This window comes from Myotis daubentonii, chromosome 9 (genome assembly GCF_963259705.1).
Source record: "Myotis daubentonii chromosome 9, mMyoDau2.1, whole genome shotgun sequence".
In the NCBI taxonomy this organism is placed as follows: domain Eukaryota; kingdom Metazoa; phylum Chordata; class Mammalia; order Chiroptera; family Vespertilionidae; genus Myotis; species Myotis daubentonii.
The window spans coordinates 80043981-80060840 of record NC_081848.1 but is presented as its reverse complement, the minus strand read 5'-3'; the positions used below and the strand labels follow the sequence as shown (position 1 = coordinate 80060840).

Here is a 16860-nt window from a genome sequence, read left to right as displayed (position 1 = left end):
GCACGCCCCACAACCTGGTCATGTGCCCTTGACTGGAATCAACCCTGGGACTCCTCAGTCTACAAGACGACACTCTATCCACTGAGCCAAACCAGCTAGGGCCAGAGCTTTCTCATCCTGCCAAACTGAGGGCCTATAGCCACTAAACAGCTCCCCATTCCCCACAGCCCCTGGCAACCACCATGCCACGACCTGTCTCTATGTTTTTGCCTATTCTAGGTTGGAGCTGTCCTATTTCTTTTTTCTTTTATTTGGTCTGTTTTTAATGTTTTTATTGATTTTTGGAGAGAGAAACATCCATCTGCCACCCTCTATTGGGGATGGAGCCCACAACCCAGGCATGTTCCCTGACTGGGAATTGAACCAGTGACCTTTTGGTGCATGGGATAATGCTCAGCCGACTGAGCCACACTGGCCAGGGCAGGTGCTGTCCTGTTTCTGAAAGCTCATCTCTGCTTTTCTGTTGAGCCATCTGTTTTCAGTGTCGATAGAACAAGCTTGGGCAGTCAGGGCTGCAGGAGTTGGGGGAGGCCAGGCTCTTCAGAGGTGGTGTGGTCAGGGAAGGTGGCCTGGAAGTAGAGGCATCAGCCTTTGCCCTAGGTGGAGAGAGTGCAGAGGGTGACTCAGAGATGCTTGGCCTCTGTGGCTTGCCCTTTGGTTTATGATGGCCACCTCAGCAGTACCAACCTTTGCCCCCAAGGGAGCTCCCATCAGCTGGGTGGAGGCACCAGGCCATCTCAGAGGCCAGTGACTTGCTGAGGGCCGGGAGCAGTCCTGCGTGTACAAACCATGGGGACAGGGCGTCGCAGCCAGTCCTTGCGAGGCCCACGGCCCTCCTATGGCAAGCTCCAGGAGCCTTGGGGGAAGCCCGGGGGAGGCCGACTGCGTCGGGCGCTGAGCCTCAGAGAGGGTTGTGAGAAGTCCAGACCCTCAGATCGAGGCCCAGAAGGACTGGACTCGTCCTTTGATCAGGAGCGGCGGCCAGGAGGCCTGGGGGACACGGAGCAGCTGATCCAGGCTCAGCAAGGAGGCAGCCGGAGGTGGCTGAAGCAATATCAACAGGTCTAACGGGCGCGTGGATGGATGGATGGATGGATGGATGGATGGATGTTACACTATGAGGGTGGGGACTCTGAGGAGTGGGACCCAGGGCAGCAAAGGCTCAGAGGGAGAGAAACATACGGTGCCAAGAACCAAGAAGACAACAGCTTTTGGAGATGAGGCTGGAGAGAGAGGTATCCAGGAACCACATTTCAGAGGCCCTGACAGCATTTGGAATTTATCCCGTAGGCACTGGGGAGTCACGGAAAGTTTTAGCCCGTGGTATAGTTGGAGCTGTTTTAAGATGATTAATCTGGCAGTGCGATGGACGGGTGGATTTTGCTGGAGGCAAGGAGATCAGCCAATACAACTTCCCAGGGTTATATCTTCTGTTCCCTGTTCCCGGGAAAAGGGGGGATCCAGCTGCCCTGGGTGGGAGCTGCTCTCGGGGCCTTGGAAGAAGGGGTAGACCCCAGTGCTTCTATCTCTGGGGTCTACCACCACCTTGTGGCTGTCGATGGAACAACACCTGAAACCCACCACTCCGCCCTGGGGCCTGTGTCCTGATTTCCGGCTCCTGTCTTCCAGCAGGTGAGGAGGCGGTGGGAGAGCTTCGTGGCCAGCTTCCCCGCCGTGACCCTGAGCAGGCCGGCCTCCCCGCAGCCCCCTCTGGGCACCACCAGCTAAGGATGCTGGAAGCCGCGCGGCCCCTGCTGGACTCGATGAGACGACGCTATCTACTGACCCACCTCTTCATGGCCCTGCTGGACTGTGGATGAAGGGGCCTCCTCACGGGGACAGCTCTGGCCTTCCTCTCCCGGCCCCGAGGCCCCTGGCACTTGCTCGCTCAGGGCCCTGTGCTGCCCTCGGCTCTGGTCTTCCATGCCCAGGCTCCCTCACAGCGAAGACCCCCCACGCGGCGGAGAAGAAGGGAGCTCGGTTCCTTCCTGGTGGATTCTACCCTCTGGAGAATGTCACGGAGGCCCCCCTCCCAACAGTGACATGTAGGAGGGCCTTAGAAGCCTGCCCAGACGTGGGGGTGTCGCCGCCCCTGGTGCCCACACAAGACCAGTCGCAAACCTTCAGGACAGAGCTCGGTGAAGCCAGAACCACGGCTGAGAGGCTCCCCAAACTGCCTTGTCACTGGGCCATGTCCCTCCTGCCCTTCCTTCCTGCCAGCTGATGGCAGTGGGGGTGGGGGGGATGGGGGGGCATGGGCCTCCCTCACAGCCTCTGAGCCCCCTGAGGGCTAGGAGCGGGTCTGGGTGGTCCTCGGTGCCCACACACTGTGGCTGACAGGCTCAGGCCCGGATATTGTCACTTCGGTCCTTACAATATCCCGATGATGGAAGCAGGGGAGGCCTTCCCTCCCCTGTGACAGAGGGGGAAACTGAGGCCCAGGGAGGGGGAAGAGATTGTTATCTTTGGCACCTCTGGCCCCACCCCACCCAGTTCCCAACACTGGGGTTGAACACAGGAATAAAGGCGCTGAGGTGACGTACACGCTTTGCCTGATGACTAACTCGCCTCTGGGCATCTCCAGCTCCTGTGGGGTCAGGCCGGCCCAGAGCTTCCCAGAATGGTGGTGCGGGGGCACCAGGGGCAGGACCCCCTGCCCAGCCCAGATCCCTGGGAGGCTGGTCTTCCTGCCACTTCTCCCCAGAGGCGCTGCCACCTCACCCTGTGCTGACGCCAGCGCCTTGCCTTTGTGCCCCGCCCTGTGAGGCTCAAAGAGGGTGAGGGCTCACCCAGGGCCACACAGAGGGAGTGTCTAACCCCAAAGCGACTGAGCCCTTTGAGGGACACTGGCACTTCGTGGGTGGTCCCTGGGGTTCTTTTGGTTCAAGTAGACCCAAGTTCAAAGGGGAGGGAGCAGCTGGTACGGGTCTGTTCTGGGGTCATGGGGGGACCTGAGGATCTAACGGACAGAGGGGAGGTGCGCCATTTCCCAGAGCCAGGGCCTGGCAGGGCCTTTGAGGAGCAAGGGGGGTCCTTGGTCTGAGACTGCCACCGGGATCAGAGACTGGGATGCTGGCCTGGAACCTGGACTCTGGGAGCTGACCGGAAGCTTCGGGCCCAATTAGTCACAACTTTAGATGGCCCCGGCCCAGCCTCTCAGACCACCGGTTGGCTGGTTTAGAGAATGAGAAATTGGGCCGAAGTCACCCTCTGAGTTGGTGGCTGATCTGGGCCTGTAGGGCCTGGGCCTGGGGGCTCCCCCTCAGGCAGAACACTTCTCCCCCCGGCCTCATCAGCAAGCCCATCACCTGGAGCACATCCGGGGCCCTGGGCAGAGGCTGTCATCAAAACACACGCAGACTCTGACAGGCTGCTTCCGTGGCCTCGGCCGCCCCTCCCACGCGCACGCCTCTCGCACTGTGCCGGGGTCCAGCCCCAGCGGTCCAGGGGTTCCCGAAGGTGTGGACGGAGTCAGCGAAGAATGTTTTACACAGAGACAGCGTTCAGAACTCTCTAGCTTTCCTTCGTCTCCGTGGATCTTCCTGTGCCTGGCTGAGGCCACAGAGAGAGATCCCAAGGCAAGCTGAGCCTTTATTTTATAGTGAGAGGTAAACAAGGTAGTGGTTACCAAAGTTACACTGTTCTTGTGAGTTTCACTTGTTTACACCATGGTTATACTTCCTGCACTTCCTCAGCCCTTTAGCTTCCCAGATAAGATCTAGGGAGTGTTACAAGGTCAAGCCTAATTATGCTAAAGGACTGTGCCCTCTAAGCTGGGAATTGTTTGTGACTTTGCCCACAGGTCAGTCCGAGGCTTAACCCTATATCGGCTCCCCACAGCACTGTGTCTTCGCCGCACCTCCCATGAGACAGGGATACAATTTCCCTCCCCTGGAATCTGGGTGTGTCCTGTGCCCTGCTCTGACCAATAGCAGGCAGTGGAAATGGCGTGCTGGGCCGCCTGGGCCCGTAGGCCCTAAGAGGCTTTGCAGCTGCCATGGGAAGGGGTCCAGGACACCCTGCAGGTGGGTTGAAAGGTGGCCCCCAAACAGATATGACCATGTCCTAACCCCCAGCACCTGTGAATTTTACCTTATTCGGAAAAAAGATCTTAAGGTTCTTGAGTTGAGGAGATCAGCTTGGATTCGGAGGGGAGAGGCCTCAGTCCCATGACAAGGAACCGTATCTCGGAGACACACGAAGGGAGAAGAGAAGGCCATGCGAAGATAGAGCCAGAGGTCGGAGTGATCGGGCCCCACGCCCAGGAAGCCAGGGATTGCTGACAGCCCCCAGAAGCTGCAAGAGTCAGGAGGGATCCTCCGCTAGGACCCGCAGAGGGAGCTCGGCCCTGCCAGCGTTTGATGTCAGACTTCTGGCCTCCGAACCCTTGAGAACTCGTTTCCGTGGTTCTGAGCGACCTGGCTCAGGCTCCCGACATATTTGCTGTGAATGATCCCCCTCCCCCACCCCGTGCCTCCCCACAGGTGCCCTCTTCAGGCCCCGCGTGTCCTGGCTTTGTCTGCATGTAAAGACGTCACTCTCAGGGGGTGGAGAGGACACTGGGCCTCAGTCAGGCTCTGTGACTGCCACCCCCACACTCACACCCTTGGGGCCTCAGTTTCCCTATCTGAGAGAGGATAGCCTGGCCTTGCCGGCTTTTGGGGTGGGGTGAGGTGACAAGAGGAGGTGTGGGTCCCCACTGAGCTGGTCCGGAGCCACAGCCAGGGCTGCGGTGAGAAAGGGGAGAAGGAGCAGGTGTCAGGTGCTTCCAGGTGGGTCAGCTCCAGAGCCTGGAGCGAGCAGACCTCAGAGGACATTGCAAGCTTCGCGCACACACGTGGGGGGTGCGCCTTCTCGTGGAGGCGTCCCTGGTGTGAGTGGTCAATGCGAGCCATGCAGAGAGCTCACCATGCAAATGCCCTGGGCGCTGAGTTTATCCACCCTCAGGCCCCGTCTGCTCAAAGGTCACAAAAACACATTCTTGCTGAGTCAGTTTCATGCTTCTTTGTTCTATTTTGGTTGCACACGGAGGGCAGAGACACCCAAACCTGTCCCACGCCATGAGGTCTCAGAGCCAAGAGGAGGGGCCTGGGACCCCTCATCCATCTACCGCCCTCCGCCCTCCCCACCCCCCATACACCACCCTGTATTCTCTCCTCTCCCTGCTCACCATCCCGGCCACAGCCTGCCTCTCCGCACGTGTTTCCAGAACTGGGGAGCTCACTACTGACCGAGCTCTGATCTTTCCATGTGACCTCTGCCCTCAAGGAGCTCACAGTCCTGCCGGAAAGAGAGACAGACCAACCAACAGACAGACAGACAAATGACCAGCTGCTCTGCTAAGAAACAGAATGGAGTCAGTGCTCACAGGGCCAAGAGAGGCCGCTTAAGGGGGAGGCCCTGACTCCAGGACAGAGTGCCGCTCTGGGCTTGGCCCACACCTTCCCCAGCTTCCTGTGGCCCGCGGCCACACCGGATGGGAGGGAGGAGGCCGCGAGCAGGTGGGAAAAAAGATGCTGCAGGAGAAATGGGGCCACTCGCTGTGCTAATGGGGAAAGCAATGAGGCACGCAGAGAACACCGCATTCCCAAGCTCCTCCCCGAGCGAGGGCTGCTAAGTCAGGCTGGACGGGCCCCCAGAGCGCCACAGATCCAGGCCGCTTATTTTACAGCGAGCCGGAGGCAAAGCTGGGCCCTCGCCCAGGCTCCTGCCTCGCAGCCCAGAATCCACACCCCTGAGTGCCCAAAGCCCCTTTCCTCAGGACACCACACCCAGCGCCCTACCTGTCGGAGGGCCAGGGCGGGCCAGGCCTGGGTGTTGAACCTGGGGCCCAAGCCCTGCCCGCACCTAACTTGCTGAGTGACCTAGAGCAGGTCTTCATTCTTCCTCTGGGGGTAGTGACCTCTGCGTCTCCCCTGGGCGGGAAGGCAGGACAGGTGCCAAGGATGCAAACGGTGTGCAAACTGGGGTGCCGTGACCTGGCAGGGAACACCGTCTTGGCCCTCCTCCTCATCGCCGTCATCATCATCAGGCTTGGAGGGCTAAAAGCCTGAGTTAGAACCCTGGCTCCACCGCTCACTCCCCGGGTGACCTTGGGCAAGTCGCTTAACCTCTCTGTGCCTTGGTTTCCCCGTCTGTTCAGTAAAAATAATAACAGTCTCTCCTCACAGGGTTGACCCTGTGTGTCCCTGGGCAGTCCCCTTTCTGGGCCTGGGCAGCTCCTCCGGGAAGTGAGGGTGTAATAATAGCAGCGTCTGGGAGATCGCGTGGGCCAAGGCACGCATGTGCTGAGCCCGGGGCCAGCCCGCGGGAGCACCGCTCAGTGGCAGCCTCGGGAAGCCTGACCCTCAAGCCCAGCGTGTCCTCAGCTTACCTCGGCCTTGGCAGGGCTGCGGGCACCAGGCTCCAGGGAAGCGGGCCGAGCCGCAGACCCAACGGCTGGCCGGCGTCCTGGGCCTCCCAGGAGGTGGTCTCAGGTTAGTGCCAGGGCCAGGATGAGCCTGGGAGAAAGCCTGTCTCCTCACCCCGCCCACTGTGGCAGCCACCACCCCCGCCCTGCCCCCCCTCCCCTGCCCCACCACCCCTTCCTCCTCTGAGATGCAGGCACAAGCAGTCAATTCAGCCAACACTCAGCAAGGCTTTCAGAGCCCTGCTCGGTGAGGACTTGAGAGTCCACCACACTGACTGCCGTGTTACTGAACCAGCTCTCCCTGATGGCTCAGGGGGCGGGGGTGCCCAGAGAAGGGCTCAGTTGGCTCTTACAGGGTGGGCACCAGAGGAGGCTGCCTGAGGAGCAGCCAGCAGAGCTGGAACTATTGGGGAGGGCACGCGCAAAGGCAGGGAGATGCCAAACAGCTGGACCGTTTGGAGATCTGGGCACAGCTCAGTTCTTTGGGGGAGGAGAGAGGGACTGGGGGAAGTGAGGGCAGTCAGATAGACAAGGGACAGGGATAAACGGGCCCGAGACGGCCCTTCCCCTGGGAGCCCCTCCGCACTGTGCCCTCTGCATCTCTTCCATCTGGACCCTTCACTGTAGCCTTTAGAATAACCCCGTCAGCACCGCGTTTCCCTGTGTCCCATGAGCCTTTCCAGTAAATTACGGAACTTGAGAAGGGGGTCTGGGAATCCCCCATTTACAGCTGGTCAGACAGAAGCCCAGGTGAGAACCTGCAACTTACGCTGGCGTCTGAAGTGGGGACCATCTGAGGGACGGGGCGCTGGCCCCGTGGGGTCTGTGCTAACTGGGTAGTTACAGTCAGAACTGAATTGTAGGACACCCAGGTGGTGTCCGGAGAGCTGGAGAGCCGTTCAGGATGAGGGGGAAACCCGCACATTCGGTGTCAGAAGCGCTGTGGAAACAGAAATTATGTTTCTCTTAGATGGTTACAGGAAGTATTTCAGGGTGAAGGGGCTCGATGTTTGCAACCTCGTCTCACATGATTAAAATATACAGACTAGAGTCGATAAAAGAGTGTGACGATAAAGCAAGCGTGGCAAAAACTGGCAAATCAACGTGAAGGGCACCTGGGCGTTCACTGCACTATCCTTGCAACTTTCCGCAGGTATGAAGTTTTTCCCAGATAAGAATTGATTTTAAAGCGACGTGATCACCTCGAGGCAATCAGACAGCCTGTGGCCCCTGATGGGAGAAACAGGCACCTGAAACGTTCTTGCCAAAAAAGGGGGGGCCTGAGTCTTATCAAACTTGTAGAGCCCACTCCCGGTGTGCACCCTGGGGGCAGAGGAGCCTGTGAAACTGCACGGGGGCTGCAATCAGCAGGGCCCAGACCCGGTCGTCCCCCACCGCCCCGCCCCCGGACACCGGACACGCTTTTTCTTAACAGATAAATGGCAGAAGAAAAGAGATGGAGGGGAAACTCTAGAGTAAAGAAAACCGGACCTCCCCCCCCCCCAAAAAAATGAATAAAACCTGACATGTTAACCAACTGCAACACATTAACCTTATTTGGTTGGATATATTCAAACTATAATAAAGAAAATATTTACGAAATATTGGGAACATTGACCAAATGTTTGCTGATATTATAGAACAATTTCTTTTTGGGGGTAAAAATGATATTATAGTTACATTAATAAAAGACTCCTCATCTTTTAGATTATTCTTACCTTTTCCAGATGAAATAATACAATACCTGGGATTTGTTTTGAAGGTGAAGGAAATGGATGGGGACATGGATGAAGCAAGATCAGCTCTGAGCTGTTAACTGCTAAAGCTGAGTGATGGAGACTGGGTGATGGAGACTGGGTGATGGAGACTGGGTGATGGAGACTGGGTGGGGGAGACTGGGTGATGGAGACTGGGTGATGGAGACTGGGTGGGGGAGACTGGATGATGGAGACTGGGTGATGGAGACTGGGTGGGGGAGACTGGGTGATGGAGACTGGGTGGGGGAGACTGGATGATGGAGACTGGGAGGGGGAGACTGGGTGGGGGAGACTGGGTGATGGAGACTGGGAGGGGGAGACTGGGTGGGGGAGACTGGGTGATGGAGACTGGATGATGGAGACTGGGAGGGGGAGACTGGGTGGGGGAGACTGGGTGATGGAGACTGGGTGGGGAGACTGAGTGATGGAGACTGGGTGGGGGAGACTGGGTGATGGAGACAGGGTGGGGGAGACTGGATGGAGACTGGGAGGGGGAGACTGGGTGATGGAGACTGGGTGATGGGGACTGGATGATGGAGACTGGATGATGGAGACTGGGGGAAAGACTGGGTGGGGGAGACTGGGTGATGGAGACTGGGTGGGGGAGACTGGGTGATGGAGACTGGGTGAGGGAGACTGGGTGATGGAGACTGGGTGATGGAGACTGGGTGGGGGAGACTGGGTGATGGAGACTGGGTGGGGGAGACTGGGGGAAGGGGTACTCTGCCTAACTCTGCATGTGTTCAAAACGCTCCGTAATCCATAGTTCTAAAAAGCAGCCCCTCTGTAAGTGGAGATTGTGGAGCTAACACCGAACAGCTCTGTGCGCCCACATGTGAAGCTGGGGTGCCGGGTGAGGGAGACGCCTGTTAGACGACTCAGAAAGTGCCCTGTCTGACGGTGACGACGCTGTGGAGTTTGGGAAGTCTTTGTTCACAACTGTTTCATAAAATGTGAAGAGTGGACATGTGTCCGAAGCACAGGCTGTTGGTTTCCCTCCACCACACGGAGGACGCCTGCCTCCCAGCGAGGACACGGGTCCCAGACTCAGGTCCCAGACTCCGGCCCAGGAGGAGCAGGGCAGGGCGGGTGCGGACTCGCAGCCAGCTGGGCTGTGGCGGGAGGAGCACTACTCTCCGTATATTTAGAAATCTGTGGGCGTGTTTATTTGCTGGGAAGTCTGGGTCCCTTCCCCTGGGGGTGCTAGAAGCCAGAGTGGCCAAAGGACAAACCGGAGAAGGGACAGGAGTGGGCAGACGGGGTGGGCATGAGGGGGCGGTGGAGGGAAAACAGCCAGACTGGGTGGGTCAGATGCGGCCTGGTTGTGGGAGCGCCTGGGCAAAGCCACCGACTTGCTGGGTGGACTTGGACGGGCGTCCCCTCTCCCGACTTGGTTTCTACATCTAAGCGGTTACATCCTGGTCCAGACAGACTGGGGTAGGAAACCTGACTTTGCCCCTTGCTGGCTCTGGGGTGGTGAATCAGGAAGATTCTGCTTTCTTAGGTAAGAAATGGAGACCATGAGGGGACCCGCATCACGGTTTGTCCTGAGGAGTCAATGAGCGAGTGCGGAAGCTCTGAGCCTGGGGCGAGGCAGGCCTGGAGCGCTCGCCGCTGTGAATGAAATACACCGAGGAGCTCAGGGACTGCAGGCCGCACAGGGCGGTCTGATCACAAGTTCTGAAGTGGGCGGCCCGGCGGGTAGTCTCGTCCAGGCTTCCCCAGCAAAGGCTAACCTTCACCTTAATGAGCCCCGCCCTCTGTTCTCAGGCCTCGGGACAACACACCTCCGACTCCTCAGAGTTTTCTTCTCCAGATGCCTCAGGGCGCCACCTCCTGCGCCCGAGCACAGGCCACGGAGCACGGGCCACGAACTCTGTGCCCGCAGCCGTCTCCACGCGCTGAGGATGTGAAATGTTAGCCATCTCGCACTCCCCGATGGCGAAGAAGTATGTCTCTCTGCCTTTATATTTTATCTAATTGTCCCCTCTTTGCTTTCTCCTGCCCGTCAACCTACCACGAGTGGGTTTCAGGCGACCCTCCTCATGTTTTCTCCTTGGATGAAATGTACAAAATGAGCTGCAAGACTGCCATTCTCCAGAGTTTTTTCTCACTCCGTTGAGATCTTGCTTCTGGCATGTCTTTAAAAATCTTATAAAAGTTTCCTATAGGTTTGGATCTTTTTTCATCAACACCACAGGCCCATGAGCACCATAAGCACAGCTAACAGACAAGTGATGGGGGAATAGAAGAGAAACTGGGCAGTGGAGAAGCCTGACAAGTTCACAGCCAGGTGACTGAGGCAGCGTCAACAGTGACAAGTGATAGGACAACACCGAGACTTTATCTCTGTGGTCTTCCCCCCAAAACTCATCACTCCTGTCTAATCATGAGAAAAACAGATAAATCTCAATTGAGAGACATTCCACAAAATAGCTGACTGGTCCCCCTCAAAACTGCCACCGTCATACAAAAACAAAAAGTCTAAGAAACAGCCACAGCCAAGAGGATCTAAGGCAGTGATGGCGAATCTCTGACACGCGAACTCATTTTTTTGGTTGATTTTTCTTTGTTAAATGGCATTTAAATATATAAATAAATATCAAAAATATAAGCTTTGTTTTACTATGGTTGCAAATATCAAAAATTTTCTATATGTGACACGGCACCAGAGTTAAGTTAGGGTTTTTCAAAATGCTGACACGCCGAGCTCAAAAGGTTCGCCATCACTGACCTAAGGTAACACAGTGACTAAATGTAGTGTGGCATCCTGGATGGCATCCTGGGACAGAAGGACACTAGGTAAAAACTAAGGAAATCCAAATAATGTTTGGATTTTAATTAACAATATTATATCAATTTGGGGTCATTTTAATTGTGACAATGGTACTGTGTTAATATAAGGTAATATTATTAATAGAGGAAAATGGCTTTGAAATTCTCTGTACTCCTTTCCCAATTTTCCTGTAAATCTAACACTATTCTAAACTAAAGAGGGTGTTTAAAAAGAAAAAAGAGCCCTGGTCGGGTAGCTCAGTTGGTTAGAGCATCGTCCTGATATGCCAAGGTTGTAGGTTTGATCCCTGCTCAGGACTACATACAAGAATCAACCAATGAATGCATAAATAAATGGAACAACAAACCGATGTTTCTCTCTCTTTCTCTCCCTTCTTTTTTTCCCTCTTTAAAACCAATCAATCAGCCGAAGCCGGTTTGCTCAGTGGATAGAGCTTCGGCCTGGGGACTGAAGGGTCCCGGGTTCGATTCCGGTCAAGGGCATGTGCCTGGGTTGCAGGCACATCCCCGGTGGGGGATGTGCAGGAGGCGGCTGATAGATGTTTCTGACTTTCTATCTCTCTCCCTTCCTCTCTGTGGAAAATCAATAAAATATATTTTTTAAAAAACCAATCAATCAATCAATAAAAAAAAAAAAACAAAAGGAAAGGAAAGGAAAAAAGACAAGAGACAGCCTGGGAGAAAATACTTGCAACATACAAAACAAGGAATACATAAGAACTCCTATCAATGAGCAAAGGAAGTGGGCAAATTCCCAGGAAGAGACACCCTACCACCCTGGAATCAGAGAAACGCAAATTAAAACAACAATCAACCACCGTTTTCTCAGCATCAAATTGCTGCTGTCCGGTCCTGATAAGGATGGAAGGAAATAGCTAGTTTGGCAGAAGTATCAATTGGTACAATCTTTAGAGGAGGCAACTTGGAGACAACTTTTAAAATAAAAATGCACATGGCTAGTGTGTTCGTTGCCCCATTATTTATAACTAGAGGCCCCATGCACGAAATTTGTGTGAGGGGCTCGACCCCTCTGGCTTCGTCCAGAGGGAGATCTGGCCTAATTAGCATATTATGCTTTTATTATTATAGATAACAAAAATGAGGAACAACTTTGGTCCATCGATAGGAGACTGTGATGCAGCCACACAGTGGGAGACAGCTGGCCCTCCAGACCCGCCAGCTCCCCATGCCCAGAGCCCATCAACCTGGGATGGGAATATTTGGGGGGAAAGTTACATTGTTGCTGACATATACTGAGTAGCCAGGTCTGTGTCCTGAACACACACTAGGTGACACAGTACAACAAATAGGTACATAGTATTCACACTGCAACCCAGAGACGCTTTAAAATATATGGACGGATGTGCAGAGGTTATATGCAAATTCTCTACACAATTTTTTTTTCTTTTTTTAGAGAAGATCCCAGTTCCTTCTCATTCAACCAATCACACTGGAGTTGCAACAGGTGGGTCATTCCAAAAAGAGAAAGGGAAAAGAACAAGAGAAAGAACCATTCTTTTAAGGTTTTGTTTCTCCAATTGCTACCCATTCCCACTGAACCCTCTACCATCCATCTACCCTGTTGTTTGTCTTTGACCATCAGTGAGAGACTCCATGTAGAAGGAGTACCTTAGGGGAGGGAGCATGGCACTCTTTATTTCTATTAGTTACACTGTGCTTCTAACACATGACAGTCCCTGTAGAGTGGGTGCAGTCCATGGTGAAGAACAGGGGCAGGGAAAACTTCAGAGAAAAGCACAGCAAAATACCAGTGTTCTGGAAGAACTGCCATAATAAATTAGAGATTAGGATGAGATAAGAAGTAGTCAATATACCCATCTCTCTCCCAATATTGTCTCTTGATGCTCTCACCATCTTTTAATGTAAATAAACGTGTACACGTGGGTATGCTAGGGTGAGGTGAGAGCAGGATACAGGTGTGACAACTCACCCGAGAGGTGTTTGAGCCTGAGTGTGAGATACAGCTGTTCAATTGGCTTTTTGGAGAAGAAATCCAAGAAGATGAGGTCAGAGGAATGGGATGGAAAACATACCTATGGTGTAACTTCTTCCCTAAGTTAGGCAACCTGCTCCCTGGGAAAGGACCACTAAGCCAAGACGTTCTTCAAGACCGAGGCCGACCAGAGATGCCTTTTAGTCCACAGGGAGTTCTCCTGTTATTCTTTCAGGGCTTGAGAAGACTTATCAGGAGCTAGGCACACATCACCTTATTCCCTGTCTCTCCTCTCCAATTTTCTCGGGGGAATATTTCTGAATATGAGAGACATGGAAAGAAATGACATATTCTCCTCATGTAGGGATTTCACAATTGAACTACAGGGGCCCTGGAGAATTCTTTCTCTCTCAGTGATCCACAAGAGGCAACTGTGAGTGGTTTAACCTCAACAAGTGGTCTTAGTTGAATCTACCAGAAGAAAGGAGGTGATTGAAACCCCCTACTTTAGGCCCTAAAAAAAAAAAGGGAGGAGAATCGTGTAGATTGGTTTGGCTCTGTGGATAGAGCATCGGCCTGGGGATTGAAGGGCCTGAGGTGCGAATGCAGCCGAGGGAGAGAAAGAGAGACGGAGATTTGCCTTTTCCTCCCTCCCTCCTCCCCAGAGGCGAGGGAGCCAAGGAGGGAGCGACGCTGGGGGAGGAGGGAGGGAAGGAGGCCTTTTTTTTTTTTCTTTTTCTTTTTTCTTACTGCAGCACTTTTATTTTCCTCATAATGACGCGCTGCTGGGGCCTAATGTTCTTACATGACAATAGAAAACCAAAATTTGTCATTTCTGAAAGAATCGCGTACAAAAGCCTTACATAAATTAAAAGGACGAAGATTTACAGGGGGAAATGCAGCCTGTTTTCCAACTCAAGGCAAGTAACCGCCCAGGAGCTCTGGCAGGAACATCAGCTAAGAAAGGAAAGTGGGCCCCACCGCTCGGACCCTCCCAACCCCACCCCGTAGGGCAGAGTGGTAACGGGGCAGGGCGCGTGCCACACTCAGAGCTCCTGGAAAGGCCAGCTCCCCCAGGCCAGTGCCCCGCGGGCTCCCGGGGCCCCTGGATTTTCCCTGCAGAAGAAACATGTTCTCGTCTCGGCCATCAAGGGACCGACGCGTGTACAGGGGTTTAAATGAAAGGTATGTACCCGGCGTTAAACATGTACCAAGGGAACAGGGAACTTGAATACAGGTCACCATCAGCCACCAGGCCTACAATCCAGTGCTGAGCTCAGTACAGGCTTCAAGAACAAGTTCTTCTTGAAGGCGTGTTCCAGTTTCGGGGCCAGCACGAGGTGCCTTTGCCAGGGCAAACGGAGGCTCACCCACTTGCGCAGCAAATGCTACGCATCTGCCAGCAGTCCGCTTAGAAGCATTTGCGACGGACGATGGAGGGGCCGACTCGTTGTACTCCCGTTTGCTGATCCACATCTGCTGGAAGGTGGCAGCGAGGCCAGGACGGAGCCCCCCGATCCACACCGAGTACCTGCACTCCGGTGGGGCGATGACCTTGATCTTCATCGTGCTGGGCGCCAGGGCGGCGGTCTCCTTCTGCATCCTGTCGGCGACGCCCAGGTACATGTTGGCGTAGAGGTCCTTCCGGATGTCCACATCACACTTCATGATGGAGCTGAAGGTGGACTCGTGGATGCCGCAGGACTCCATGCCCAGGAAGGAGAGCTGGAGAGGGCCTCCCGACACCTCTGCCGATGGTGATCACCTGCCCATCCAGCAGCTCGTAGCTCTTCTCCAGGGAGGAGGAGGAGGCGGCCGTGGCCATCTCCTGCTCCAAGTCCAGGGCGACGTAGCACAGCTTCTCCTTGATGTCGTGCCTGATCTCCTGCTCGGCCGTGGTGGTGAAGCTGTGGCCCCGCTCGGTGAGGATCTCCATGAGGTAGTCGGTCAGGTCCCGGCCCACCAGGTCCAGACGCAGGATGGCGTGGGGGAGGGCGTAGCCCTCATAGATGGGCACCGTGTGTGTGACCCCGTCCCCAGAGTCCATGACGATGCCCGTGGTGCGGCCAGGGGCTACAGGGACAGCACGGCCTGGATGGCCACGTACATGGCGGGAGTGTTGAAGGTCTCGAACATGATCTGAGTCATCTTCTCACGGTTGGCCTTGGGGTTCACGGGGGCCTCGGGGCCACGCGCAGCTCGTTGTAGAAGGTGCGACACCAGATCTTCTCCATGTCGTCCCAGTCGGTGACGATGCCGGGCTCGATGGGGTACTTGAGGGTCAGGATGCCGCGCTGGCTCTGGGCTTCGTCGCCCACGTAGCTGTCCTTCTGCCCCATGCCCACCATGACGCCCAGAGGCGGGGGAGCCAGGGAGGAGCGGCGCTGGGAGGAGGGCGGGAAGGAGGCGCAGTCCATGAGGATGACAGACAGGCGAACGTGAGGCCCTCCAGGAGTGAGGACAAGCCAGGCGAAGTTGAAACAACTTTTTTTGTTTTAAACTCTGGTGTCATTTATTGGCACAAAAATTATTCTGACATGGTACACTTTATACTTCGTGCACTTAATGTTTCTTTTGCTCACCATTCCCAACATGCAGGAGTGAGGCCTTCCCTCTGTGCTCAGCACCTCCATGACAACGCTTGTTTTCCAAGCCCCTGCTCCAAACACAGAGCATTCCGACCTCCCGAGACACATCCCAGAACCGTGTGGGCCACTCCTCTGCACGGGTCCCCTCTGTGCTTGTGCTCGGCCGAGGCCGCCCGCTCTGAAGAAACCCCCGTCCCAGTGGTCTGGGTCTTGGACTGAAGGGTTACATCGCAGCATCACAGGTGAGGCAGACGACAGACCTTTCCCACCCATTTCGGTCCATCTTGCATCCTGGACCATCTTGCTGTTGCTGGACCCGTGAGGTAATGGGATGGGTGAGTGAGGCGGCGGGCTCCTCCGCTTCCTTACAGGCCAGAATCCTAGGGCGTGTCCTCCGTGATCCGAGGTTTCTGGACGGCGCTGGGTTTGCTGTGTGCATGTTGACAGGAAAGACCAGGCCACTCTGCTATCAGCAAACACTTACGATGACTGTGAGTTAAGTCAAAACCCCTAATTCTTAAGTTATGATCTTCCGTGCCCCCAAATCAATGGCTTGATTTCTGTAGGGTCACTGTCCTGGGAACCAAGTCAAGCCTGTGTTTCAGGAGGTGCTGCCTCTTTTCCTCCCTCCCCCCTCCCCAGAGAGGGAGCGGGAGGAGCGCCGCTGGGGAGGAGGGAGGAAAGAAAAGGAGGCACCGCGTGGGCATTTGAACCCAGGCAAGCCGGCTCTAAGTGGCAAAAAAGACAGCAAAACATGTACGCACACACACAAATCAGACACTGAAAACGGGCTTACCTTTGGAGCGGAGAGCGGGAAGGGGCTTCCACTGGGTCTGTTTTGATTCTGCGGTTGTTTTTGTTTTTCCTTTTATTCTCCTGTGTCCAGCCTGCCCGCACCCTCTCCGCACACTCACTGGCCAGGGACGGGCCTGGCTGCCACGCTGGCCCCTAGGAGGGTGGGTGCAGGGGAACAAAGAAGTCAGTGCTCAGCTTTGGAGCGCACACAAGGCTTTTCAAAGCCCACAGCGCAAACGGCCGCTTTGAGAACAAGCTTCCCTGGCGAGGAGCTTTCCGGGGCTTTCTGAGGAGAGAGGCTAGTGAGAAACGAAGGGCTGCGGCCTTGGCGGGCTCCTCGCAGAACGCAGAACGTTTCCAGCAGCTGCCTGGGGGGGAAGGAGGTGTGGGGGGAGGTGAGCCCCCTTCTCTGTGTCCAGCGGGTGGGAAGAGCAGCCCTAGGAGCCTGAGAGAGCCTCCATACCCCATCCACTCCGCCTGCTCCCCTCCCCAGGCCCTGGCCGCCCAGAAAAGCTGGGCGAGCATCTCAGCCAGGCCTGAGGTGAACACAGGCAGGTAAGA

The 16860-nt window shown here is 55.3% G+C and overlaps 1 protein-coding gene and 1 pseudogene across 2 annotated transcripts; one reads left to right on the top strand and one right to left on the bottom strand.

Moving 5' to 3' along the window:
• The first annotated feature begins 732 nt into the window (after nucleotides 1-732).
• Nucleotides 733-2559, top strand: C9H11orf86 (chromosome 9 C11orf86 homolog). Of its 2 annotated transcripts, none has more exons than XM_059709943.1 (2): nucleotides 733-1062; nucleotides 1633-2559. In XM_059709943.1, exons 1-2 carry the CDS (start codon nucleotides 790-792, stop codon nucleotides 1726-1728), a joined length of 369 nt encoding a protein of 122 aa, XP_059565926.1. In that variant the 5' UTR covers nucleotides 733-789; the 3' UTR covers nucleotides 1729-2559. The 2 variants fall into 2 exon arrangements, with proteins under 2 accessions (XP_059565926.1, XP_059565925.1); XM_059709942.1 differs by having other exon boundaries at nucleotides 734-1062; nucleotides 1630-2559.
• Nucleotides 2560-14196: 11637 nt separating this feature from the next.
• On the bottom strand, nucleotides 14197-15341 carry LOC132241351 (actin, cytoplasmic 1-like; annotated as a pseudogene).
• Between the last annotated feature and the right edge of the window lie 1519 nt (nucleotides 15342-16860).

What these genes read in the sequence shown, in the direction of transcription:
- C9H11orf86 (XM_059709942.1), top strand. Translation starts at nt 790, where the DNA reads ATGGGGACAGGGCGTCGCAGCCAGTCCTTGCGAGGCCCACGGCCCTCC. An exon ending in GGCTGAAGCAATATCAACAG is followed by an intron (nt 1,063 to 1,629) that starts GTCTAACGGGCG and finishes CCTGTCTTCCAG; the next exon opens with CAGGTGAGGAGGCGGTGGGA.